Raw genomic sequence first — 27,201 nt, 5'->3', positions numbered from 1 at the left:
ATGGGCACCTATGGGCACTGATGACGCGGAGGAGAGAACATGCCCGTAGCGCCCACAGCATCCCCAGCAGGAATCTAACATAGGACCTACTAGCTCAGAGGCGACAGCGCTACCAACTGTGCCACCGTGCCTAATTTCTTTTAAACACAAATCTTCTCTTCTGGGGGTCCCTGGCACAAAATAAGTTGGATAACTGCTGATTTAGAGGCGATTTGTAGAATCGCCCTCAGGTCTTAATTTTTCCTTTGAAAGAATAAATATATTTTTTATTTATCCTTAGGGTGCTTGGTGCAAAATAAATTTCCGCCACATCGTGCCACATTTGGAGCTTGCACATCTGCTAGTTTTGCTTTTTTATTTGAATCTTGAAATGTAATTAACTGTTTTGCTCATGGAACATCTGTAATTTTTGACACATGACAGATGTGTCCAAAAAGTATAAATCAGGCAACAATGTTGAAGTAGGAACTTCTCTACATTTCATGTGGTTATTTAAAGTCTGTCGACTGTGAAGGAGTAAGGAAGAAAAAACAATGACCATCATTCTAAACAATGGATTTTATGGATCAGACAAAACTTTCCTTTTTTTTTTCTAAAGCTGTGTATTCATTTTATCAGGAGCTGCAACATTTCAGTTGTACAATAGTACTACAATCATGACTGTTATAAACATCTTCTCAAAAATGTATAAATAAATTACTAAAATTAATATTACAGAAGTTATATACTGTATAAACAGCATGTAAAGAACAACCATTGAAACAGAACTTTAAAAGGTTCTTTAGTTTTAACGTTGGATTTTTTTATGTACAGTTATAATCCTGCTACTGTCTAACACCTTTAGCACAGACCAGACAAAGTGGTTTATTTTCGTTGCTGTCGGCCTAGTCTCACGTAGCCAGACAACTATTCCACAATCTCCGAATGCTATATAGATTCTGGAACTACAACTCCCAAAATCCGAGTATAGAAGCTTGCATTTCCGTTCACGAAAATATATTTTAAAATATCTTTACATTTTATTTTGTATTTCCTTTTCTGCTAAGCAACAAGCTATATATGCTTAGGTGATTTCTATTTACTGTATTTTAGGATAAGTTTGCGCGACTGTAAAGACGAAATGAAAGTGGGGAAGAGCCTCCACTTCTACTTTATCACTTACTCATGATAGAGTTTCTCCAGACTGTATGATGGAAGCATTTGAAAATTGCTAAAGGCAACAGTCTGGCAACGCGAGACTACTGTCAGCCATAAACCTCTTATCTCCATATTTTAACTTATTTTTATAATCTACTTTGTTGTACTACAGTGTCGCACAAAAGAAGCAAAAATAGTAGATCAAAGATTTTTGCTGAATCCTGAAATGTAACAGTTTTGGACATATGAGGTTTCCACCCGACAACAGCGTGGAAGGTTGTTGACTTCCAATCCATGATAATATATGATTAGAATGAAATAAATTCACAATATTCTCTCATATTCTATAGGCTGATTGGAAATGGAACAATGGCCTGTTATGCATTATATATTTTTTAATATTGTATACAATATAGAGGGGTAATTATAGTAATCTCTTAATAATAAATACATCATTTGCCTTGGTGTAATGCTTCAGTATATGGTACAGGTGTATTTTCCGAGAATGAAGCAAATTAGTTTGAGGAGTAGGCCTATGAAAAAATTATAAAACAATCATTAAGGTGATCCCGATCAATCAATCAATCAATCAATGGGATTGTTCTTTGTTTCTGTGTAAACTGGATCAAGATGACAACGCAGTTCCTGTCCTCGTAGTGGTGACTGAATGAATGTACCAGAAAATGATTGGTCCTGAAATTGCAAAATTGCTTCTCACTTCTCGCTTGAAAGTGGAACAAAGTTGGGGGACAGGGTGGGGGCTATAGGTTGTCCATACATTGTCCAATGTGTGCCTACAACACGTTACGTACAAGTGGTCTGTTTAGCAGAGCTAATTTTGGTGTTCCACTTTGGCTGTAGCTTTTCCACTGGTGACAGCAAAGGAGAAGGTTCTGTGACGGAGATGCCGAGGGTCTAGGTTTATTATCGCAGTGCTTCCCAACCCGGGCGGAGGGGGGGGGTCTTGTCTGTTTGGAGGTAGTTCAAATTTTCAAACTTGTTGCACAAAATCCTAAAGTTTTGCTTTCACCTTCTGCCTGTATCAGTCCAACTTGTCCTTTTTTCATAAAACAGCAGATCAGATCTAGCAGATCTGCTATTTACGCTATTCGGTGTACAAGAAGTAGCATATTGTTGCTGTCAGGCAGAAATCTCTGATCTCCATATTTTAATTTTTTTCCCCTTTTTCTTTCATAAATCAACGCCATACTTGTTCATACTACATCAGATCTACAAGCTTGAAACAACACGCTTTAAACTTGTAGATCTGCTACTTTTGCTGTTTTAAATTTTTTATCCTGAAAGTAACAGTTTTGGAGACATGAGGTTTCCACCTGACACTGTGACTGCATATAATATAATGGCTAACATGTTTGAAAATCACAAGTGTGTGTGTGTGTGTGTATGTGTGTGTGTGTGTGTGTGTGTGTGTGTGTGTGTGTGTGTGTGTGTGGGGATCTCAGCTTGTGTCAGATGTACGGTAAGTGGGGGGGTTGGGAACCATTGTGTTATTGTACGCCCTCCCCTGTCCACGGCACGGGGACCACTCACTCACATCTTTTGTTGTCATCAGGACAGGAAACATCAAACAACAAGAACAAACAGGCTGTTGCTTCTAGCAAGCAAAGTCCTCGAACACGCCTCCGTGGCGGACCCCTCCTCCTCCTCCTCCTCCTCCTCCTCTTCCTCCTCCTCCTCCTCCTCCTCTTCCTCCTCCTCCAGGACCTCCTCCGTGGTGGTGGTGGTGGTTGGGGAGGAGCGTGTTGGCATACGGCGCCCCCTCTGGGTGACTCCGTGCCATGTCACTGGGCTCCTGGGTTGGAAACAAGAGCAGAGGCAAGAACAACATGTGTATGTTCATCAAAATGCACAATTTAACCACTTAGAACTCATTAACTACCAGAGTCTCTACATAGGCTATTGCATTCCTTGCCAGCGCTTTTGAGCATTCTATTACGAATCGTTCAAGACCCAAGAATATTTTGTTCTATTTTATTAGACAATTGCCATGGCATGATGACCACAGATAGGACACGTTGTCAGCCTGTAGATCAGCTCTTTTACAATGTGCACGCATTGTGCAAAGACGAAGCACAAATAAATCCAATAGCATTGTGAGGCGCGCAGCTCAGAAAAGTTGATAAATGCGATGTACCCCCCTCTCTGTTTACTGCTTTGTGTGTGTGTGTGTGTGTGTGTGTGTGTGTGTGTGTGTGTGTGTGTGTGTGTGTGTGTTTAACAGTCTCTCTCTCTCTCTCTCTCTCTCTCTCTCTCTGTCTCTCTCTAATAACCCAATCGGACTTTTAATAAAGTACAAAACGGGATGATCACCTTCCCAGCGGAAAAGGGGACCCGCAGCGGGTGAAAAAAATGTAAAGACGACGTATATGCCCGCACCCCTATCCAATCAGAAGCCTTCCCAGCCCCAAAGCTGCTGCGGAATGAAATAATGGGATTTAAAAGTATCGTTTGTATTGTTTGTATTGTTAGGTTGTTCAGAAGGCACACAACGACAGGCTATTCAATAGGCGTGCTGGCTGAGACATACTGAATGAACTGCCTATATTTTATTATGTGTCCAACAGATGGCGTAGTTTCACATGAAATAACATGTCTTGAATATCACATCGTTGGATGGTCCATGTAAACACTCATTCGGAATGACTATTTCCCAATGTAAAGTCGCAGCAAAAAACATTACTTCCGAAGTATTTTATTCGGAATGACAAGCCGTGATGTAACCGCGGCCATTGAGATGTTAGAGAACCAGGAGGTGCAAGCATAAGGGCTGAATAAGAGCTCCAGCTAGTGTCCTGAGAGCTCTCTTGTTAACTTAACAAATGAGGAGATTCTGCCCAAGAATCTTGTCCTTTGGTTTACTCTTTTGATCGCTCTTGTTGCCTTTCCTTCACCTGACAGTTTATTGTCCAGGATACAACCCAGATATGTAACCTCTTCTTTGCTAGAGATTACCATGTCATCAACTCTGACTCTAAAATCATTTACATTTACTCTACTGAGGGAATGGTTGGACCCAAAAATAATGGATTCTGTTTTACCAAGATGCAATGAGAGTTTGTTATCGGTAAGCCAAGTTCGGATTTTAGTAAGTAATTTGCTATAAGAGCGTTACCATACGAAAAGCCAGTAAGTACACATCTAGTGTACTTAATGAGGTATGCGAACCAGTGAGCTACAGTACATGACTGCAGGGGAGGATGGAGACCAGACACAGCTGTGTGTACCTTGGCTTTCACGTCCTCCAGTCCCACGGTTGCTACAGCACTGGTCTGCTGCTTGTTCTGCTGCTTCTCCTCCTTCTGCTGGGGTCTCAGCAGACGCTGCAGCCGCTGCTTCATCACCTGGGAGACGGAGAGAGCTCAGCATTACAGTATTATTCTACCTCCTCTGTGGTGCAATGCACTGCATTCACAGACTTAAATTGTTATGTATAATGTATATCGTTGCTGTCAGAAACCACCTATCTCCATATTTATACTTTTTGTGTTTTTTCGTAAATCATTGACCTACTATCATGTACTATGATTGATGACCCATGATTGATTGATAATACTAAGGTGTCACACAAAAGCATCAACAGTAGCAGATCCGCAGGCTCAAAACACAGCACGAAGCATCACGCTTGGTGCTTGTGGATCTGCTACTTTTACTGTTTTTGAATTTGAACCCTGAAAAGTAACAGTTTTGGAGGTATGAGGTTTCCACCCGACACAGACAATATCGTAGGCCTACATGCTTGTTTGGAATGTAGCATACATTTTTTGTTCTATACTTAATCGCTGCCATATACCTTTGGACCTGAGCTAATTACATTCATTTCATTACTACTCTGGCATTTCAAATACATTTATTTTACAACTCATTGAAAAGGCAAAGATCTCCCTGTGCTCAGTTAAGGTCAGGCACAGCCAGATTAGCTATAGAAACAGCTAGGACCAAAGAGATACACTAGGAAGCATACTGAATGTTCTATTTGTAGAAACTATTGTACATGAAATTAACTTTTAATTAACTATTGTGGGGTATAATGGGCTGAATTGTGATTGTTTTGATTGGATCAAAGGATTGGACAAAAGGAATTGTGGCTGGGAATATCAATATTACTGTACATTGATATTTTCCTAGTTTAATCACCCATTTTATACTTAAAAAAATGTTCACAAATGTTTAAAAATAGAGGATCTACATGCTTACAGCGTATTGTATTGTGACATGTTGTGAACCTGTAGCTCATCTTTTTTTTGTGAAAATGTTAATGTAAATTACAATCAGAATAGAATTAACCTTTTAACAATAACACAAAACTATTACTAGGCTATTACTATTACTACTACTTCTACTACTGTTACTGCTGCTGCTGCTACTACTACTGCTACTGCTACTACTACTACTACTACTACTACTACTACTACTACTACTACTACTACTATACTACCAGTAAGACGCGCAAATGCGGGAAGCAAACGCAGCTCGTACATATTTGGGGTTTTTTAAGATTTATTTTTAAGTTATTATTTATTTAAGTTAAGTTATTTTTAAGTTAAGTTTTTAACTTAGCCATAACCATATAAGGAGTCCCCAAAGCAGCTATACTTCCAAATATGGAGTGTGTTGCATAAATCACAAACAAATCACTCAGCTCCATATATGGGCACAAAGGGGGGACAAACGGACACACGCACAGACATGATCTGCTAGGTCTCATAGTAAGTGCTCACTGCGTTCGCAATCACTGCGTTCGCAACTACTACCAGTAAGACGCAGCTCGTACATATTTGGGTTTTGGACGTATAGCTGCTTTGGGGACTCCTTATATGGTTATGGCTGAGTCATGGTGACGTAATCACTCAGCTCCATATATGGGCACAAAAGCGGGACAGACAGACAAATGTTACAATGTCTGCTTTGTCCATATCAGACAGAATTTTAGGAAATTAACCCACGTGTTATATTTCATTGTACAACGGCACCATGCAAACTTTGTGAAAATACCAGATCTACAAGCTCACAACACGTATTTTGTGAAATAATTTGAAATGTTTTTAAACTTAATAATTATATTGGCTGCGGTGCATCTGGCGTTGTCAAGTGTCTTGAGATTTGTCCCTGCACGTACTGTATACGTAGAGACAACGCGCGCGCGCATGTGTGTGTGTGTGTGTGTGTGTGTGTGTGTGTGTGTGTGTGTGGTTCAGAGAGGCCTTGTACCTCGTAGATATAATCCAATATTTCTAAGATTGTCAGGATGCTGGCTCCGATGAACAAGCCCATCTGGCCACCAATGTCACCTGTATAGGAAGAGGACAATCACAGCATAATGGATGCTCACTTCAAGGCCAAGCGCAGTGAGTGTACAAATACTAGCAATATTCTGACTGAAGCTGTTATCTTGTGAAGCTTGTAGACCAGGGGTCTTCACCGCACCAGTTCGGTTGCGTTCTAGATTCTTGGAAGGAAGGAACTTTGCTTTCAAGGAACTGGCCATTTTCTGGTTCCAGTTCCGAACCAACCAATACATTTTCTGTAGAAACACAACATGAAGTCTGAACTGGTTCAATATAAGGTGGGGGAAACCAAACCTGTTCAACTCTGGTGGAAAAGTAGCCTGAGAGTGTACACAAATGGACCCATGGCCTAATGCATAACAATCTAATACTAATCCAGTTTTATTACATTGTTCCGTAATATTTTGCCACGCACACTCGGGCACACACACGTGCGCACGCGCACACGCACACGCACACACACACACACACACACACACACGGTACTTGCAGCCTATAGGGCATACCCAGTAGACCTGCTACATCATAGGCTTTCTTCTGCTCTATCGTTTCATAGTTCAGAGCTTCAAAGAAGATGTCCAACACCAGGAAGTTGTCTCTGGAAATAAAGAAAAACCAAGTATTAGGTACAGTATGAACTTTATAGACCGGATGTTTTCCAGTGGTGGATCGTACTGTATTTAAGTACCCTTTTGAGTTATTTGTACTTACTACTTAAGGTATTTTAAATTTCCAATACTTTTACTTGTACTCCCTGACTATACTGTACACCTCGGATCTGAATATATATTGTACTTTTACTCCACTACATTTATTTGAAAGCTTTAGTTACTAGTTAGCCAACATCCACTTCAAACCTATATACATTTCGGCCATTTGAAAAAAACTGCTGATTTACAAGCTCACTTGCAGACTGCTATTTTGGAAAGGTTTTTCAAATGTACAGTACATTCAAAAAAGTTTGAGAACCACTTGCTTTTTAAGACCGAAACAATAACGTCGCAAATCCATGGAAAGTTTATGTTCTTATAGTTTCATTCTGGCCCAAGCCACATCGCCATAATAAATCCAGGGTGATTACACTAAACACACACTATATTGTGTCATTTTCATGTCTGCAGTAAATGATGGTGATGGCACTGTCACGCCACCGGCAATTAACATACTACATACATCACCATAATGACTGGGAGATTATGGGGTGGATAACACGAGCTACAAAATGATCCCAGACGACAACGATCCGTCACCGCGGGGAGTCACCGTAATGAACCCCAAAATGACCTGCCTGGACGACGTGGATGGAGAGACCGTACTAACATTGTCACCGTCGGGACAGAAACCTCTTATGTCCATTTTCTAACTTTAATTTTTTTTCCTGTACATTAATGATCTACTTGATCATACCACAGCGTCACACGAAAGCATCAAAAGTCCAAAGAAGATACGCATATTACGCAAGCTCAAAACGTGACACGTAGCAACGCATTTTGTGAGATTGTATAGATCACCTAGTTTTCGCATAAGAGATTTGGTGTTGTTAACAGAAAAAAACAGTCCAAGTACAGAGCCAGCTAGATAAAGTGTTCCTTTGGGGCAGAGGCCAGGTCAGGTCGGTTATTGTGGACCAGCAATGTGCTGCATGATTTGAGGCTCCTGCAAACTTTAGATGCCATATATATGAAAGATCGGACAGTGTTGATCACATGACTATAGGGATAATGTGTAAGTTTGGACAGAATCTGTAGTAGAGTAATATCAAAGAATGTGGTGGGCGGCGCTATAAAAGGCCGATGTGAAAATTGATTCCCTAAGCTCAAAGAAACTATGTCTCAAAACCACTCCCACCTGGGCGAAACACCGGAAAAAGAGAGAGCCCGGTCCCCTCCTATACCTGATGCAGTGGTGTAAAGTAACTAAGTGTACTGTACTTTTGAGGTATTTGTACTTTACTTGTCTAGTATGTCAAATTTTCAGTACTTTTATTCCTACTCCTACTCGCGATGCAACGCATTGTGTGCTTGTAGATCGGCTAATTTCAACTTCAAATGGGACATTCTGCACAATGAATACTTTGTACTTTTTGATACATTTTGATGCCGATACTTTTGTACTTTTACTCAATTAACTTTTAGGCCTGACTCACACCTTCGCATCTAGCATACAACATTGATGCATGCTAGATGTATGAAATGGTTTGTTTACATCTTGTGTGCATTTCCAATGGAAGTCACATGGTTTCTGGCTGTGTTTCGACTGCCCCCCACTCCCTCATACAACACAAATGTTGTGTCAAACCATGTGACTCCCATTGGAAATGCATTGTGAGCTTGCATCAGTCAATAAGTCTCATACAGCAAGCATACATCAATCTGTTGCGAAGGTGTGAGTCAGGCCTTACTTGTAAGTATTTTCTACATTGGACTATTGATACTTTTACTTAAGCAAAACATTGGAGTACTTTTTCCACCACGTACTACTGACCTGATGTAGTCTTCTGACTTGTCGTACTTCCTGGAGAGGTAGCGTGCGGAGCCCTTGCTGGGGATCTTGACCATGGACAGCTCTTTGCCGTAGCGGGTCAGGTTGCACGGGGTCTCACATGGACAAGTGTCCCCCGTGCTCTTCTGGAGCAGGGCTGCAGAACCCAAGCAATTCAATTCAAAGGAGCTTTATTGGCATGAGAAAAATATGTTTACATTGCCAAAGCAAGTATCAAAATGTAAAAACAGTTGAAAATGGGGAACGTATATAATTTCACTCTGAAAACAGAGCTATGTCACATTGTGTCATGTTATACAGGATATAAAGCTTTTAGTTTTACAAGTAGCAGCATTTCTTTCGCAGTCACATTGGGAAAAATTGCAGCATTCTTTCTCCATTTAAATAGTAGCCTATACAAAAAATCACACCTGTGTGACGTGAGAGGTGCACCTGTACCGTGTGGGGGTTCTGCGGGGGGGGTCCCTGCAACATCGAGACCCCCACGTCCGAAATGGATGAGAAATTACAGTTACTTCCCGTCTGGCTTATGGCTAGTATAGGGGTCCCTGGGGGGTCCCCGCAACATCCACACCCCCAGGGACGCGCCCATGGGGGCGGCCCGGTTCCGGCAAGACTTCCCTCGTCCGAACGGTTACCGTGTTGCAGCTTTCCGTGCTCGGACACGTACGTACACATACGGACACACATAGCGTAATGGTCCTGGAGCGGAGGCACCGCTCAAAAACTCAGATTGAATGTGTTTAAAGGTAGCAGCTCTGTTTACATGTGCAGTAGGTCTAGCGGACGGTCTACTTGGTACAGATAGTAGTCCTTAGGGTGGTTGTACGGTTCCATTGGCTAACCTTTTGTCGTAACAATCTTGCTACTGTGTTTGCACATTGTTGTATTTCTCCCACTCAGGACTTTTTTGTTGTTGGTCAGAACCACCACAACCGCAGTACAGTCATATTAGGAGGCAGAAACCTCTCATCTCCATAATATTGAAAATGTGTGTGTTTTACATACTACAGCGTAACGTCTAAAGCATCAAAAGTAGCAGATCTACAAGCTCAAAACGCGGTGCGATTTAGAGCTTGTTGGACTGCTGCTTTTGCAATTTAAAAAACATATGAGGTTTCCACCCGAAATGAATGACTAACGTTTCGAGCACAATGCACTTCCTCCATGACAGTCTGGCTAATAAGTCAGACTCATATCACACTGTCAATTGTTTTTGCCAAGGCAGATTTGCGTCTGGCTTATTAGCCAGGCTAACTATGACAGGCTCCTGAGGTGACTTCATCTTGAACACAATATAGCAGTGGTTTTCAACCCTTTTCATATCAAGGTCCATTATTTATTCAGCATTTGAGCCACGGACCACCATTTGATGAGATTTAGCCTCTCAGACCCCCAAAACTAAAGAATATTTTGTTGTTGTTGGATACGATTTTGTCCAAAATTCTATGCTGTATCGAAATAACAATTATTCTTCATTCCCTGATTGTGTTCTTGTAAATTATGTAATGCAGATATTTAACAATAATTTAACTCTTGAGAGACTAAAATTAAACCAAATGTAGTTTCATTTTACACTCGCAAGAGTTAAAGATCTATAAGCTGTCACAACCTGGAAGCCCCTCAAGGATCACTGGTGGTCCCCGGACCACTGGTTGAAGTGCTTCAAGTGGTGTTCTATCTGCTTCCATGGAGGACTGCTACTTTTGTCTGAGGATCTGGTTTGCTGAATATGTTTTTTGAACTGGGAAAGCAGTTTTAATGGCAGTTTTAACTGGGATTTTAGTGTTGGATATTCAGTCACTTCACTTTGTGCTGCACTGCAAGCTTTACTACTACTATTATTTTTATCATTTTAGAAAAATCTTGAAAGTGTGAGAACTTATATACTAACTTAGAAGGCATTTGTGGAATGTGGAATCGGCCTCGGGTCTTGTGGGTTAAAAGGCATACAGACACACAGTATTGCTTTGTAGGCTTGTACTGTTTCCAAGGTTCAGTGAAAGCAGACAGTGAAATAAATACCTGCTACGGAATGAGATGCAATGCATTCATGTTGTGCCAATATGGAATGGAGACAAAATAGTCATTTTCGGGTGGGAAACAATATACTTTTCAGGAAATGGAGAAAGGAACCTGTGCTCCAAATGAACTGTATAGCTACTGTTTAGTAAGTGCTTGTTCATTTTCTTTATTGGTTAAATATGTTTACAACCCACACCAACCAACACTTAATCACTTAATAAAAAGTGAGTATTTTAATATAATATAATTTACAGTCTGTGTGGTTTGTGGTATGTATGTTAATTAAAGTATGTTGTTAATACAATATAACATATACAATTTGGGGGGTTGTATTTTGCCTCCCTGCTCTTCTTTTGAGACATTTAGATTGTCTCTAGACACAGGATCCCTTGAGCAGCAGGCCAGATCTATTGGGTCAATGGTAAAAATGTCAGCACTTCAGGTTCAAAGAGGAAAATTACATGCAACAGAAAAATCCATCCAGCAAAAAATAGATGAGTTTGTAGATCAGCCATTTTTTTTACTTTAGTGTGACAATGTTGTCTGACAATGTAGGGAATTAAGTTATGAGGGAAAAAACACTAAAGATTTTGAAATATGGAGATGCAAGGTTTCTGCCCAAAAGCAACGGAACGCATTTATGCACATTCACACAGCAAGCTGAATTTATTTTCGACATTAGTGTGACAATGTTGTCGGACAATGTAGGGAATTAAGTTATGAGGGAAAAACACTCAAAATATTGAAATATGGAGATGCAAGGTTTCTGCCCAAAAGCAACGAAACGCAATTATGCACATTCACACGGCGAGCTGAAAACAATGTTACACACACACGTCAAGTGCACAAACACAGAAAACAGATTGTTTTCTGAATTCTCTCTTCAAAATCTAATTCCATTCAGTCCAAACAAAAGAGAGAAAAAACACTGATAACGACAATTAAAAACTGATGATTAATGGCTTTTACAACTCCTATAATTAGGCTATTTGTATGCAGGAGCAGGGCTGCATCTATTCTTGGGACTGACATGAGGGGGGGAAACCCACCACCCACCTATAATATATAAATTATAATTTAACTTATTACCTTTCACAAAGGCGGGAATTTATTCACCCCATTTCAATAGAGAATATAGATTTAAAAAAATAATATGGACCTTTCTTGTTTGATATATCTAAGATTTCATTCGATCCGCCCATTAAATGGTCTCGGTGAACAAAAAAAGAACGAGATAATTAAATTTCTGCCTTATTTGCCCCGGTAGATGATAATTGTACATATTCCTCTACCCATGGAACTAATAAAGCATCTCTTTTTAGTGCCATCAAAATGCCTCGGCTCCTTTGTGCCGTTCTAATGGTGATGAGAATGAAGAGGGAAGAGAGGTCGGCTCGGCGGGTCGTGGGTTTCATGAGCGTTCATGAACAACGGGGGCCTAAATGGATGCCGTTACGTCGGGTAGAAACCTCATATGTCCCAAAAAACTATTACTTTTCAAGATTCAATTTTTTTTTTTAATTGCCGGTCTACAAGCTCGAAAGCTTGTCGAAAGCAAAGCTTTTGAGCTTTGTTTGTTTTGCTATTTTTGCGTGACACTGCATGACAAAGTAGGGATTTTCTTTTTTACAAAAAAATAATAATAATACAAGATGGAGATGGATATAAGAGGTTCTGCCCGACGGCAACAATATACGCAGTAATGGAAGCATCACTTTGTTTATTAAAAACACATTTGCAGTCTGATGGAAACAAGTGCATCTGCGTCTAGAGCTTGAATTGACACAATCACATTGAGGGGGAGAAAAGTAATCAAGCGAGCCCACCTGTGTGTGCGTTTACGTAACGTGGGTTATTTACTGATGGCATTGCCGTTTCATTTTCAATTTTCATAATGAGGAAAAAAGAAAATGAAGGAACGAAGAACCGTTGCCTTACCGAGCGCTTTGTCGACACACCTGATTTTACTGGGAGGGCAGATATCGGCGGTTCCTGGAAAGAGAGAGAGAGCAAAGTACACAGAGAATGAGTGTTGATCAATCAGGGGGACAAAATGATCAGCCATCCGTGTCTGCTGCCGGGGGGCTTATCAATCACTCATCTCGTCACTGTCAGGTGGAAACCTCGTAAGTGTATAGTCCAATACTGAAAAAGGGGAACCTGTGTTCCAATGGATCCAATGTAGTTAAAATGTAGTTAAAAAATATCTTGTTAATACTTTTCGTTAGCTTTTCAGTGTTCCAGTTCCAATTTTGTCTGCTCATTTCTTTGTATATCATCACCTCCAATCTTACTTGTTTAATCTGTATCCTGAATTCCTGACTGAGTTCTCTATCCTGATTGGATAAAATTGGTTTCATTTTCAGTTTATTATAGCGTTGGAGAAACAGGGAGACTTCTGTTACATTTACCCTACCCTCAACCACTTAAATATGCACTTCATACATTTAAAAAAAAGCCATACATATACATGGCAATACAATATGGATATACATGGTTTCTGCCCGACAGCATCGATTATTCTCCAAACGAAGGCTGGAGGAGATGAGTTTCATCCACAGTGACGCAGGTCGTCTCAGCGTCTGATTGCATTGAGAAATGGAGCATGCTGCTGGACTGGCTCCACCCCCAAAGGCAACATTTAGAAAGTCTTTAAAAACCAATCAATGCCTCACCTGGTTGCAGACAAACATGTCAGGCTGGGGGGTGGGGTGGGGTAGGGGGGATAATGACATGTTTTTAAAGTATTTATTCATATGGTTCAATTGATTGAGCTGAGGGAGGGAGTGTGTTTGGAAACAGAGACAGCAAGAACATTTTAAAAGATCCCAGAGTTCATGTTTTTTCTTCCAGGGACCGGTACTGCTCCTCTTCAATTTGTGAAATTAAATATTTATTAGGAGACATTACGGTCGGCACGCAGGGGAACAAAAGGTTTAATTATGGTGAGACTGAGATGTGAGATATCATGGGCTGCGGCGCTATTCTTTCAGTGGAGATCTCAATGGAGACAGGTTCGCTGTTTTTTCGAGTGAAGATGAATCTGTCAGACATTGGACTGATTCATCATCTGAAGAAACCCAGTAACATGGTGCTCGAAGACTAAAGCGTTATCATTTTTGTCTTGGCTGTGAAGTCATTTATAGCGCATGATTTATGCCAGTGATTTCTAAAACTTTTTAATTTCAAGGACCCCGGTTTGATATGCATTAGGCCACAAACCCAAATTTGAGGTGACCCTGACTCTCTGGAGTTTCATCAAATGTTAATTTGAGCTAATGGTACAGGTCCATTATGGTTCCCAACTATCTGTTCCATTTAGCTGGGATCCCCTCAACGACTGTTAGGGATTTTGCTCTTCGACCGTAATCTCATATCGTTGCTGTTTGGGCATAAACCCCTTATCTCCATTTCGAGCTTGTAGATCTGCTACTTTTGCCATTTTGTTTTGGATTGTAATCTTTCACCTGCTGAACGGAAATGAGTTGACTGTCTCTGAAAACAAAATTTTGAGATGCATGCACCTGGAGGAAGGAAGAGAATCATAAACATCAACGTTTGCACTAACTTTGTAGAAAGATAAACTCAAATGGCATAACAACTCACTCTGTTTCGAAGGAAAATGGGCCTCATGTGCTAGAAAGAAGAAAAAATATATTTTCTTCCTCCATCTATTGTCTTTATGCTAACAGTTTTTGTTTGTTGATGAACTTGTTAGGCCTTCATCTGCTGAACTGTTCTCTGCCTCCTCCTGTGTCTTCCTTTTTTTGTCTTCTTACATTTTTATCCCACAATTACCCATGTTTCACCCGTTGCCAATTGCCTAACCCTAAACTGTAATCCTGGGCACCACTCTCCCTCTGTCAGCCTACGGAGAGCCCCGAACTGAGCTCAAGCTTTCTTCAATGCTTCTTATCACCTGACAGGGGGGAGTTTCCCCCGGTAGGACGTAGCGCGTGGAAGGAATTATTATTCCAACCAGTTCCTTGACCCTCCATCAGCACAGGGGGAGCATATTTTCTGAGGGTACCTACCCTACCCTACGGCTACGGGACACAGGGAGAACATGCAAACTCCACACAGAAAGGCCATTTTGGCAAGCGGGGTGCTGATGATGCGGAGGAGAGAACAGCCCCCAGCTTCCTGGCAGGAATCGAATCCGGGACCTTCTAGCTGTGAGGCGACAGCACTACCGACTGTGACACCATGCCCCATCTCTTCCTAATTGATGTTGTGTCATGCGATGGTGATGGGTGATCATGTGTTGGGAGCATGTAGGTCGGCTATTCTTGGTACACGATACCACCGTTTGACACGTATAAATCTTCAATTTTGGAATATGGATAATCTCATTTGAGATACAGGTAATAGGCATTAGTAACCTATTGACCATTTCTGACAGGCCAGAAGCACTCAGGTCTCGAGTCATGTCTCAAGTAGGGATGCAAGTTGCAACAGTTAATAAAACAAATTGTTTTAATAGATGACAAAATCATGAATAATTTAATGGGTTAGTAATCAATCCGTATTTTGGGCGTGTAATTATGGATGAAAAGTTTTTATTTATTTGTTATTTAATAGTGGTCGACGACTTGTTGCATGATGCGCTGTGAGCTTGTAGAGTTAAATATGATTGCAGAGTTTCAGATCAAAAGATTACCTTCTATTTGTACATGTAATTCCTTACTGTTCACCACTGCCAAACACCCAGTGATGTTTAATTGTTTGATGACAATACAGACACTTCTGTATTGTCATATATAATTGAAATCACCTTTTAATATATTACTCTGTTCAAATTTGCAAGGCCCTTAATGGCACACACTGGAGCTAATTGTGTTAACATTTTAAACGCAACAGTAATATTGTAATTAACCATTTAATCATTTCACAATTAAAACGAGAGCGAATGATGAGATTATAGACAGAATGAAATCGTCATACCTGGCATTAGGGCTGTCACGATCATGAAATTGATGTTGACGATTGTCATATAATACATATTGCGATTAACGAACATATTAAATATTGCACAGCTGGCAGACGTGACTAATGACTTAAATTCTACAAAGACATGTGTAAATAGCAAATCTACAACCTCAGCGGTTACGCGTCATGTTGTGAGCCTTGTAGATATGCTTGCTATTTCCACAATTTATTTTATTTTTGTACATGTTTGAACATGTATGGAAAGATAATTCAACATGGAAAACGATTATAATAATTGTTTAAACATTAACCATTATGTTAAAAAAGAAACCCAAAAAACAGCAAGTAGCAGATGGATGTATGAGGAGTCCAAGCTGTTTCTTTTCACCTGACGGGGGACAATTTCCCCAGCTGGACGTATAGCGAGGGGCAGGAACACGTTATTCTGACCAGTTCCTTTCCGCTCCATCAGGCTAGCCAGGGGGAGGTATTATAGAGACCAGGACTTTTTTGTGAGGACTTACGCTAGGGGACGGGACATGGGGAGAACATGCAAACTCCACACAGAAAGGCCCTTTCGCTAACCCTGCCTCGGGTATGGGCACTGATGACGCGGAGGAGAGAACACGCCCACATCGACCCTAGCGGGAATCGAACCCAGGACCTTCTAGCTGTGAGATGACAGCACTACCGACTGTGCCACCGTGCCCCCTGGATCTGCTACATTTGATGCTTTTGTGTGATGCTGCAGTATGATCAAGTAGGGCGTGGAGTTAGAATGTGGAGATAAGAGGCAGCAACAGCAACAAATTGCTTCAAGCCTCACCCGGCATGTGGACCATCCTGCAGCTGCACTCTTCAACCACCTGGCGGGTCTCGCAGCCCAGGCGGCACGCGCTGATGCTGTAGGTGTCGTAGCCGGGGATCATCTGCTCGTTGCTGGAGCGGCAGTTCCCCCAGGGCTGGGGCAGGTAGGTCAGCTACATGCACACGCCCAAGTGCACACGCACGCACGCACACACGCGCGCACACGCACACACACACACACACACACACACTCACACTCACACACGCACACACACACACACACACACACACACACACACACAGGCCTGTAGTGCCTAGAGGAGAGGGGAGCTCCCCCTCCCTCTCAACAAGGTGAGCCTGTAATTTACAACACTATATAGCCTAGTTCTTAAACCTTTTCATGTCAAGGACCCCCAAATTGATATGTATTTGGCCGCAGATCCCCATCTTTTGCCAGAGACCTCCCCAGAAGACAAGCTTTGTGAGAAAATAAAATACAAAAATCCAGATATTTCAACATATCCGAGGCGTGCTCTTCTTCTGAAATACTATGGTCACTCACAGGTTGCGGAAGAGCGCCCTCTAGCGTAAACTACTGAAAACGCCACAAACGTGTCAATGGTGGTCGAGGCTTTGACGTTTTTTTGGTTAAAATAAGTGTAAAATAGCTCAATATTCTGATAATCAGTAATCATTACTATAAACTTTAAAGCAGGGGTTTTCAACTGATTATGAACTAGGGACCACCAACCTGACTAAGAATCAACCACTGTTGTGTTGGTAGGGGGGATATGGGCGTGGTGTGTGGGGAAAAGGTTGACATTAAATAATGATTGTAAAGGGATTCATTTAATTTGTTAATTCGAGGTGAATGAAAACAAGCCCTTTGTAGTCATTTTTATGCTACTGGTCCAGCGCTAAAAAAGATTGAGAACCACTCAGGGATTCTAATTCCCTCTTCTGTGGAAGTTCTTGACGTACGACTTCCCAGTAACTGACAACATTGACTCGCGGTGTCATCATAATGTCACCAGGTATTAAAAAATAAATGTGATCTAGAGCAGTGGTTCCGAGTACCGAGGACCCCCAGGGGTTCTTGAGGGAGTTCCAGGGGTCCCCATATAGTTTGTAACCAAATGGACCTTTATGGGTCTGTAAAAATAAATGTGATCTAGACTAGAGCAGTGGTTACTAAACCTTTTAGCTCGAGGCCCAAACGAGACATTTTTTTCCCGGGACCCACTAGTGAAAATAGCAGATCTACAAGCTGACAACACTTTACTAGGCTACTTTTGATTTATATAAATTAGATGATAAAATGTTATTCATGAAATACTTTTGGTTTGTAATAATTGGTTTGTAACTGATGAATTTTTTTTAAGGTTATTTATTTAAAAAAAAATAAGAGAGGGATATTTACTTGCGACCCATACAAATTGGTCCAGTGATCCACACTTGGGGGCTCCTGACCCCAATGTTTGGGGAAACAGTGATCTAGACTTGAGGCTAGTGTTTTGATGAGGAGGAGGAGGACCTACCCTCTGCTCCTGACAGGAGACAAAGGTCTGGAAGCCCGGGGAGACACCGAAGCCCAGCTGGTGGATGTACGGAGGCTCGTCCTGACTGTGGATCTGAACCCTGATGCCGGCCTCCAGGGACGTCTCATCTTCCAGGATGAAAATGGGGGGGGACGGGGGACGGGGGACGGGGGGCGGACAGACAACAGAGGGTGTTCAGCCAGCGCTCTCCTCTGACAGCCCTCAGAGAGCAGGTTGACGCTAATTGCAGGCAATGTAACAACAGTCACGGTCCGACGAATGCAAGACGGCATGCAGGGATGAATGATGATAATAATGATCACAGGGAAATTATGAAAGCCTGCATGGGCAGAATAATGTCATCAAGGGTCATTTTTGTTGTATAAAGGAATTAAAATATATATGTGTGTGTGTGTGTGTGTGTGTGTGTGTGTGTGTGTGTGTGTGTGTGCGTGCGTGCGTGCGTGCGTGCGTGCGTGCGTGCGTGCGTGCATGCGAGTAATCCGTTGCTGTCGGGTGGAAACCTCATATGTCCAAAACTGTTACTTTATAAGAAAAACACGTCTCAATGCAATGCGTTTTGTAGATCGGCTATTTTTGCTAACTTTGTGTCTGTGTGACACTATAGAGTAGTATGTTGAAGTAGGGCATTAATTTACCAAACAAATATGGAGATGTGACCTTTTTGACCGACAGCAACTACAGTGTATATACTGTATACTGCATATACACACAAGTCACAGGTGGGAGTGGCTCAGGGGTAGAGTGACTGGTAGATCAGCTGTCTGGGAACCGTGAGGTTCCTATAGTTCGATCCCAGGCTCACCCAGTGTTAGTATCCAAGTGTCCTTGAGCAAGACTCTGAACCCCTAATTGCTCCCGGTGTGCAGGTTATTGCCTTGCATGTTTTCCTATGCCATCGGTGTGTGAATGGGTGAATGTAATGCACAATCTATGTAAATTTACACACACACACACACACACACGCACACACACACACACCAATATAAAGTGATGACTTTATATTGTGGGGGAGTAGTGTTGTGATAAATGTCATCATGTATGTAATGTATGTATGTGTTCCAGGGATGGGGGATGGAGGGAGGTATTGTTGGACTTAAACCTCCAGAGATGCAGCGCAGGGCTGTGTGACATTAGATAGGATTGTGTGGGACAAATAGGTTTGCGTGTGGCTTTACTTGTCTCTCTCCAGATGGGTAGATATTCATCCTGCTGGATATCCAGCATGATCTCCAGGCCATTTCCCATCCCGCCCTGCTTGCTCTTCCTGGACGTGCTCTTGTTGCCGTTGAACGTGTAGCATTTCCCATAGCGGGTGTAGACCTGCGTGGGCGAGAGAGAGAGAGAGATAGATTTCCATCAAGGGAGGAAGAAGAGAGGGGACGGGGCACGTCGTCGGCACGATGAAAACATGACAATGTCCATCATTCCCGTGCCGTGATGGGAATCGTATATTCGCCCAGCGACGGTGAAATGAAGCTGGAGATACCAGAGCGGAAAATAAACAACACAGGCCACGGCTGAGCTGTGGCTTGTAACTGTAAACCCAGAGCTTTTTCATTGAATATCTGTTCCCCCAAAACCTCCACGTCCATCTAGGATGATGGATTATTTTATGTGTGCACACACACATGCATGCACGCACACGCACACACGCAAAAAAAACGTACACAATTTTTTTTAAACTGCAATGCGTTTATAACTAAAAGAATCTTTAAAAAAAGAAAGAAATAGCTCTGTGTGTGTATGTGTGTGTCCGACTGCCACAACAGCTGTGTTTGCTTCCCGCGTTCACGCGTCTTACTATATAAATAATATCTCCACTTAGTTGTTAGTTGCTATCCCCTCCTACAGTACATCGATTTGGAGAGACACAGTTTATTGTCAGAAAGGAGAAAATGAATGAACACCCGTAGACCTATAGCCACCACCACGTAAAGCCCCACTGCAACCACAAGCCAAGCCAGCCAATAGTCAGGCAGCGTGTGCAATGGCTCGTACACACGATATTTGCTCCGATTATGCTGTCGGGGAAAAATGTTGGTGCTCGCCGACAAAACTTCCGATATGACGCAAGATCAGGCTTTGATCGCCGAGGTTTTGCTCGCTGTGTGTGAAAGGCTCTGCGAGAAGATATAGCGCAGATAAAAGCGCTCGCCGACGCCTTCCCGACCATTTCTGAATATCCAGCAGGTTTGATATTTGGCTCTCTCGCCGACTGGACAAAATCATACAGTATGAACTGGATTGCGACTGCACATGCACCGGGAAGGCCATATTACAGCTAATGAGAGTGAGAGCACAGGACACTGTGCTGTCTGTCTGTCTGTCTGTCGCATAGATGATCAGATGATAATATATATAGGCCTAACCTTTGTTCCTTGCTGGGTAAATCTCTCTGTCTCGCATGTAGGCTATACGATATCAAAAACATTTCGCCCTGTGTAGCCTGGCTATTCCTGTGGGTGGCGTGCACGCAGAGAGAGAAAGAGAGAGAGAGGCAGCCTGCACGTGCGTGAGATGTCAAAATGAATTGGAATAAAAAACAAATGATGTAGCCTATATGTACCGGGTCTGGATCTTGGTGAACTGTGATGCACAAGCACATCACATGACGCTGTGATGCCTAGTCGGCTATCAAGCGTTTAGTGTGAAAGCCACACAGATATGATGACAGTCGATTAAAAAAAAGACTCCTGTGGTGTGAAATACATAACGATCTGATGACTCGCCGACAACTTTAAAACTCCTACAGACTGTTGGGGCCATAACACAGTCATATCAGAAGGCATGAGAGCATCTTTAATCTTCTTTTCAAAAAGAAAAACACGAGGCATCACATCAGCACATATCAGAGAGGCCGCATCTCAAGGAGACACATAATCTCTGTATTTATGTCCCTGATCTGAACGGGAGGAGGGGGGGAGGCCGGGGGGGGGCGGGTGACAACAGTCTAATATATACATTCAGCCATACCACCAGTAATGGAAGCATCAAAGAAGAGGAAATCATGTGGCAAGAGAGTTCGGCTGGGCCACAGATGACAGTGAAATGACAACGGAGTCAAAACAATTTATCCGTGTGAATATAAAAATAAAAATAAACTATTTTGGAGACCTACAAGCTTGTAAATTGGCCATTTTTGGCCAAGAGATTTGGTGTAGAAAGTGATGTTGTATACTGTAACTCAAGTTTGGTTCTCTAGCAGATTTACAGGGATCCGATGATAATTCCGACAGAGCATTAGTGCGACATGCGGGAACAACGGTCGGACTACCGCTCGAACATGCACTGCTCCCGTGCTTGTGGTTATGGTTAGGTTAGTGTTTGAGTTAGGCTGTCGGTATAATGACTGTCGGACCTATAGTAGTGTCGGAACTAAAGCCTGTACCCGATTTACAAGCCAGCAAGCCGTCTCTATTCCGACGTGTCGCAACAAGATGTGAGCTTGTAGATCGCCAATTTCTGCTTTTCAACGCCACTGTGGTTTACGTGTCAAATCGACAAATCGTCGATATAGAGGTGGGTAAAAAAAACTGCTCCTTGATGAACCTAAATGAGCGAGATCAAGTCGGTTCAGGTTCTACAGTATATGTTGGTTTCGATATGTTTTCAGTTAACCACTTGAAACACAGCATGCTATTCTGACGGGGAACTTTTAGCCAACGTTAGCCATCACATTGCTCACAATGTGATGTGAGCTTGGGAGACAAAATGGGCCTGAGTGTGTTTTGGGTTGAGCGTTCCAGTTACCACGTGAGGCCCCAGCTTGTTCCTCCTAATGAGTACTGTGATGTCTAAATAAGGGACGGTCGGGGGGGGGGGGTGCGCGGGATGGAGCGAACTCTCATTTGCGGAGCGAGGGTTGCTGTGTGTTCTAATCTGATAGAGTTTCAGGATAAATCAAAGCTGCGGTCGTGGTGCCATCATCATGGTGCAAGCGGCCCCACATGGGCTATTGTGTGCAACAGCAGCCCTGCTGTTTCACAATATCCACAACAGTAATTACGGACAGAAACAAGTGGGGCCTGCCCGCCCCAAGCCTTCATTGTTGTTTACCCAGGGAAGATGTATTTCCAGGAATGTATACCGGACATCGAGGCCTTTGATCAGTGTGTGTGTGTGTGTGTGTGTGTGTGTGTGTGTGTGTGTGTGTGTGTGACACACGCACGTGCGTGTCTCTCTCTCTCTCTGAATCCTTGACATGTTTGCTCCCAATTGTCACTGAATGTTCTCACTTTCGGGTGGAAACCTTTTGTATGTCCAAAACTAGTGAAAGTATCGGTTTTGCAGTATAAGCTCACAAAGCTCATCGCAACGCATAGTGAGCTTGTAGATCTGTTATTTTCACTATCTTTGTGCGACACTTAAGTAGAGCATTCATTTACGAAAAATATATTCTAAATGCCTGCTATAAAGTGTGCATTCATATTAATGTTTAGGCTAATTTCAGACATTTAATTATAGGCCTACTTGAAACCGTCAACACTTAGTAAACTTGATCTTTCACTCTGTACTTATAGCCTGCTCTTTTATCCTCCCCACCAAACCTCTTGGCCAGAAATATCTGCTATTTTAGTTAAAGTCCTCCTCAGAATAGGAATTCTAGGGTTCAGATGGCCAATGTACACACACACACACACACACACACACACACACACACACACACACACACACACACACACACACACACACACACACACACACACACACACACACACACACACACACACACACACACACACACACACACACACACACACACGTATACATACGTCATGATGGCGTTGACCAATCAAGATATAACGTGCATGTTACAACCATGACGCGTTACAACCGTGGCGGCTCTCCCCTACATGTATATTGTCCACAGATTGGTTGTGTGCAGAAGTCAGAACGTCCTATGACTGGCAGTGGCCACATTAGGATGGGGTGCTGTGTTCTGTATCCATAAATCAACTCTTATTACCTAGTTCTAGCCTGACACTCAGCCTGAATTTTCATTTTGTGTCACTTCATTATTCAGACTGAAAGCCCTTCCCATGGCAGCAGTTTCTGGGATGGGCGTTGCCAAAGCGGCAGTCTTCGGCGATTGGTTCACACCAACCAATCAAAATAGTAGCAAAGCAGATGACGTCGTTGTCAATGTGGCTAACCTGGTTTCTAACCAAACAAACGAGCACTACTAGCATATAAACCAACACGGTAAAACATGTCGGATGATGATGTTTCTAAAGCCCTTTTTTCTTTCTGTAAAGATTTAATAGCCAGATCGATACAGTCGCAAGTTACCACAGTGTTTGTTGTTTGATGTCATCGAGTTGAAACGACGCTGATGGCCAATCAGCTGCTGTATCAGACTCTCAACCAACTATAACACCGTCACCATGCAGGACATGTTTTTTCATGGGCGTGGCTAGCGATTCAGAGCTGGAGCCACCGAGCCAGACTGGTACAGTATATAGGCCAATACGCCATGCTCTTCATTTTACGGCAAGTGCGTGCACGCATGCATGGACATGCATGCGCGTACGTGAATGCAACTAAACATACAGTATAACCTTTGTGTGACACTCTTGCAATAAGTAGGGCATTCATTTACGAAAGGAAATCATAAAATGCTGAAATATGGAGATAGGTTTCTATTCTAATCTACCCCACAGCAACAATATTCAAGTTGAATGTTGAATATTTGGATAATCAGTCCGAACAGATGCAGTCACATCTCAGCCAAGAGTCTCACACTGCACTTTGAAGGGTAAAAGTATAAGTCTGAGTAATACTGTCAACCACTTTAAATATTTTCACTATGTACTTGATTAAGTAGCCGACACACTGATTAGATTAGATGTGTTTATGGAGAGTGAGTTGTCTGTTGCATGCCTGTGCGTGTGGAAATTACAGTAATCATATTTAAAGTCAAATTAAATTATGTTGAAGCATTTTAGAGCTCTGGCTCGAACAACGATCTCAGCCCAGTTCTAAAAATGTCGCTACACTGAGATTATTGTCTCCGTCGGGTGGAAACCTCATATGTCAAATTGTTAACTTTTCAGGATTCAAATTCAAAAAGTGGATTGACAAGCTCAAAACGTGTCGCTTTACGTCACGTTTCGAGGATATGGACCTTCTACTTTTGATGCTTTTGTGTGACGCCGAAGTATGATCAGGAAGGGCGTTCATTTGCGAAAATACGCAAAAGGTTACAATATGGTGATAAGAGGTTTCTGCCTGACAGCAACGTTAAACTTTTTGATGAGAGAAACGAACCACTTAAACCCTGTACACCGCACGCAGCGGTTCACAAAGCGGTCCTTTGAAGGGGATTCCAGTGCTCCACAGCTAGATTGGTTGATATAGCCTATCATCAAAATTGGTTTGAACACAATCTACAATATATCAAAACATTTATAGATATAGAGAGTTTATAGATCTGCTACTTTCTTTTTAAGTTTGTATCAAATCTGGAATCATTTTGAACATTTTAAACACCTTCCCTGGCAGAGACACTCAATTTGGGTGTTCTTGACATGAAAAGGTTTGAGAATCACTGATGTATACTTACTAAACTAAGCTGGGTTAGCTCTTGCTTTCACCTTTTGTATTCCCTCTAGGGGTAGGCAACCTTTAGGATCGATCACACTAAAATCATTTTTGACCAAAAATATATTAAGAATCTGTCTGGAGTTGCAAAATATAGTAGTTAAAAATGTTCCGCTCTGGAAAGGTCTTTCAATATATTACTTTTTTGTTGCTTACTAACTCAATGCAGATCAAGCATTTCAGTCAGCCAGCAGCATTGATGACAGCAAACAAATATGTCCAATGTTCACGGATTATTAAATTCTGTATTTTGCTTTAAGAGGTTTATTTGTATTTTTGATTTGGTGCATTGGCTACACTATCTTTGTTAAATAATTTCCGTTATTCTTTTGCCAAAGCAATAGGGAGCCATTTAAAGCAGTAGTTACAGACCCCCAAATTAATATGGCTTGAGGCATCTTAGTATTTGTCTGGCTTCTCTTTTTGGTGGACTGCGAGTTGCATCTGGGGGGAGTTAAGCTGCACCTATCATCGATTCACCTACCCTCTCCCTTCATTGACACACTTAAGCCCTCTGCAGACAAACATATCTGATCCTCCAGGCTAACTTTGTTAAACAATCACAAGAATGGCCCTCCTCCTCAAATAAGTAACCTATAAAAACTAGCCCCAAAGTAGAGACAAAAAACTAAATCTGTAAAATGAAGGACAATATGGTGTGAAATTGTGAATGAACACTGTTATGACTTATTCCTTTTCAGTGTGTCTGAAAATCTTGTAAATCTATGGAAATATCCATAGATTTAAAGGGCTGACAGACGTGTCCGTAGAATAACGGGCAATGTCCTGGCAGCAAATTAATAACCTCACAATGTGACAGCGTATTTTCAAAAAACGAAAAATGGCAATTGTCTCCACCAGCCGAAGGCATGGGGAGAGTATGTTTTGCACTCCGTGTGTGTATGTGTGTGTGTGTGTGTGTGTGTGTGTGTGTGTGCGTGTGTGTGTGTGTGTGTGTGTGTGTGTGTCCGTCCGTGTGCAGCTAATCTCCGGCACCATTGGCCCAGTAGATGCCAAACTGTGCAGTGTGCACACACGCTCCCTGGATGCCAACTACAAACCTCTGCCCACAACAGCCTGTTATAGGGTCACCATGAGGCCGATCTTTGCAAAACACATTTCTGTAGACATTTCTCGTACACATTTTAACCATACATCACGCAAATCAGTATATACTATTTCCATAGTCATGTGATCAACACAGATCTGTCCGCTTTCCCATATTCCAATCCCGATTGGCTAAGATTTCCTTCCAAAGTTTGCAGGATGCATGCACATTCCCACTAGGCAGAGGAAATGCCACTTAAAAATGTTCAACTCAGCCTCATGGTGGCACTATAACAGGCCAATTCATGTTTTCACCTATAACTACACCAATCTGTGTACAACTTTGTATGTTACTAAACATTATGAACCAGACGGCAGATTATTGCAAAAACAAGAGTTTATAAATAAGATTTTATATTACTCACAATTTATATACCATAATCACAAATGCTATTATGGTATCTTCTAGTTTGGGGATATTTTTTAAACATGTTAACAACACAAATCTTGTATGGGGGCATTAGGGGTGCCTGCACAACATATTTTCAGATGGGGGGGTCTGATGTAGACAAATAAAAAATAATTTGAGAGAGAACCATTTAAACAATATTCGGAAGCAAGCCCAAATAAGCAACTACACTTTAAACAAGCCCAAAAAAACACCCAACTATACCAATATTTACAAGTGACTTTACAGAAAAGTCCAAAGTTGCTTATAATAAGCGGACATGACAACAATAAACTGCCTGTGTAGCTTGCCTGGGTTTTCTGAGCTAAACACTTTGGGGCTCTTGTCTTGAGAAGACACCAAGGTGTTCTCAAATGATATCCTGCGAGACCCCGGCAAAGATTTCCCATCATCTTCGCCCAAGAAAATGGTTGTTGGCAGCATGCTCCTCTTCATTTTTCAGTCTCAGAGTCTCTCTCTGCACCAACCCTGCACCAACCCCTTCCTCCAAGGCTCCAACCCCCACAATCTCTCTCTGAAAGGGCTGCATCTGCAACGTGATTGATGGAGCATTCTTTTCTTGTTAACGTTGTGCGCCAAATTTAGCAAAAAAAAGGTATCAGGCCTGACTTTGGTAATTCCCGAGCAGAGACTTAGTTGGCACTGCTGTTTGACTATCTAAACGGCAACAGCATGGCAGTTACAAACCCAATGAACGGAGGAGTTATTGTATTCCTATAGGAGTAACTTGAGAGCCATTCAAGAGTTATAATCACTTTGGCGCTTTAGTTGTTTCGTGTTCTTTTTTGGGGGTTATCATTTCAAGTTACAGGAACAA

The 27,201-nt window shown here is 42.0% G+C and overlaps 1 protein-coding gene across 1 annotated transcript in view; it reads right to left on the bottom strand.

Moving 5' to 3' along the window:
* Positions 1-2,752: 2,752 nt before the first annotated feature.
* asic4a (acid-sensing (proton-gated) ion channel family member 4a) overlaps positions 2,753-27,201 on the bottom strand; it is a gene marked incomplete at its 3' end in the record, with an annotated part of 123,779 nt that continues 99,330 nt past the window's right edge. Inside the window, exons 2-10 of the mRNA XM_080785939.1 lie at positions 19,444-19,588; positions 18,245-18,372; positions 16,726-16,879; positions 12,909-12,962; positions 8,928-9,081; positions 6,950-7,041; positions 6,367-6,446; positions 4,383-4,499; positions 2,753-2,950 (exon numbers count right to left, since the gene is read on the bottom strand). Of these exons, the coding sequence (XP_080642065.1) occupies positions 2,753-2,950; positions 4,383-4,499; positions 6,367-6,446; positions 6,950-7,041; positions 8,928-9,081; positions 12,909-12,962; positions 16,726-16,879; positions 18,245-18,372; positions 19,444-19,588 (1,122 nt within the window). The remainder of the gene's footprint in view (positions 2,951-4,382; positions 4,500-6,366; positions 6,447-6,949; positions 7,042-8,927; positions 9,082-12,908; positions 12,963-16,725; positions 16,880-18,244; positions 18,373-19,443; positions 19,589-27,201) is intronic.

This window comes from Protomyctophum bolini (genome assembly GCF_963924005.1).
Source record: "Protomyctophum bolini genome assembly, chromosome: 16".
Taxonomy (NCBI): Eukaryota; Metazoa; Chordata; class Actinopteri; order Myctophiformes; family Myctophidae; genus Protomyctophum; species Protomyctophum bolini.
The sequence above is the reverse complement of the archived record's forward strand: the minus strand, read 5'-3'. Positions and strand labels throughout refer to the sequence as shown.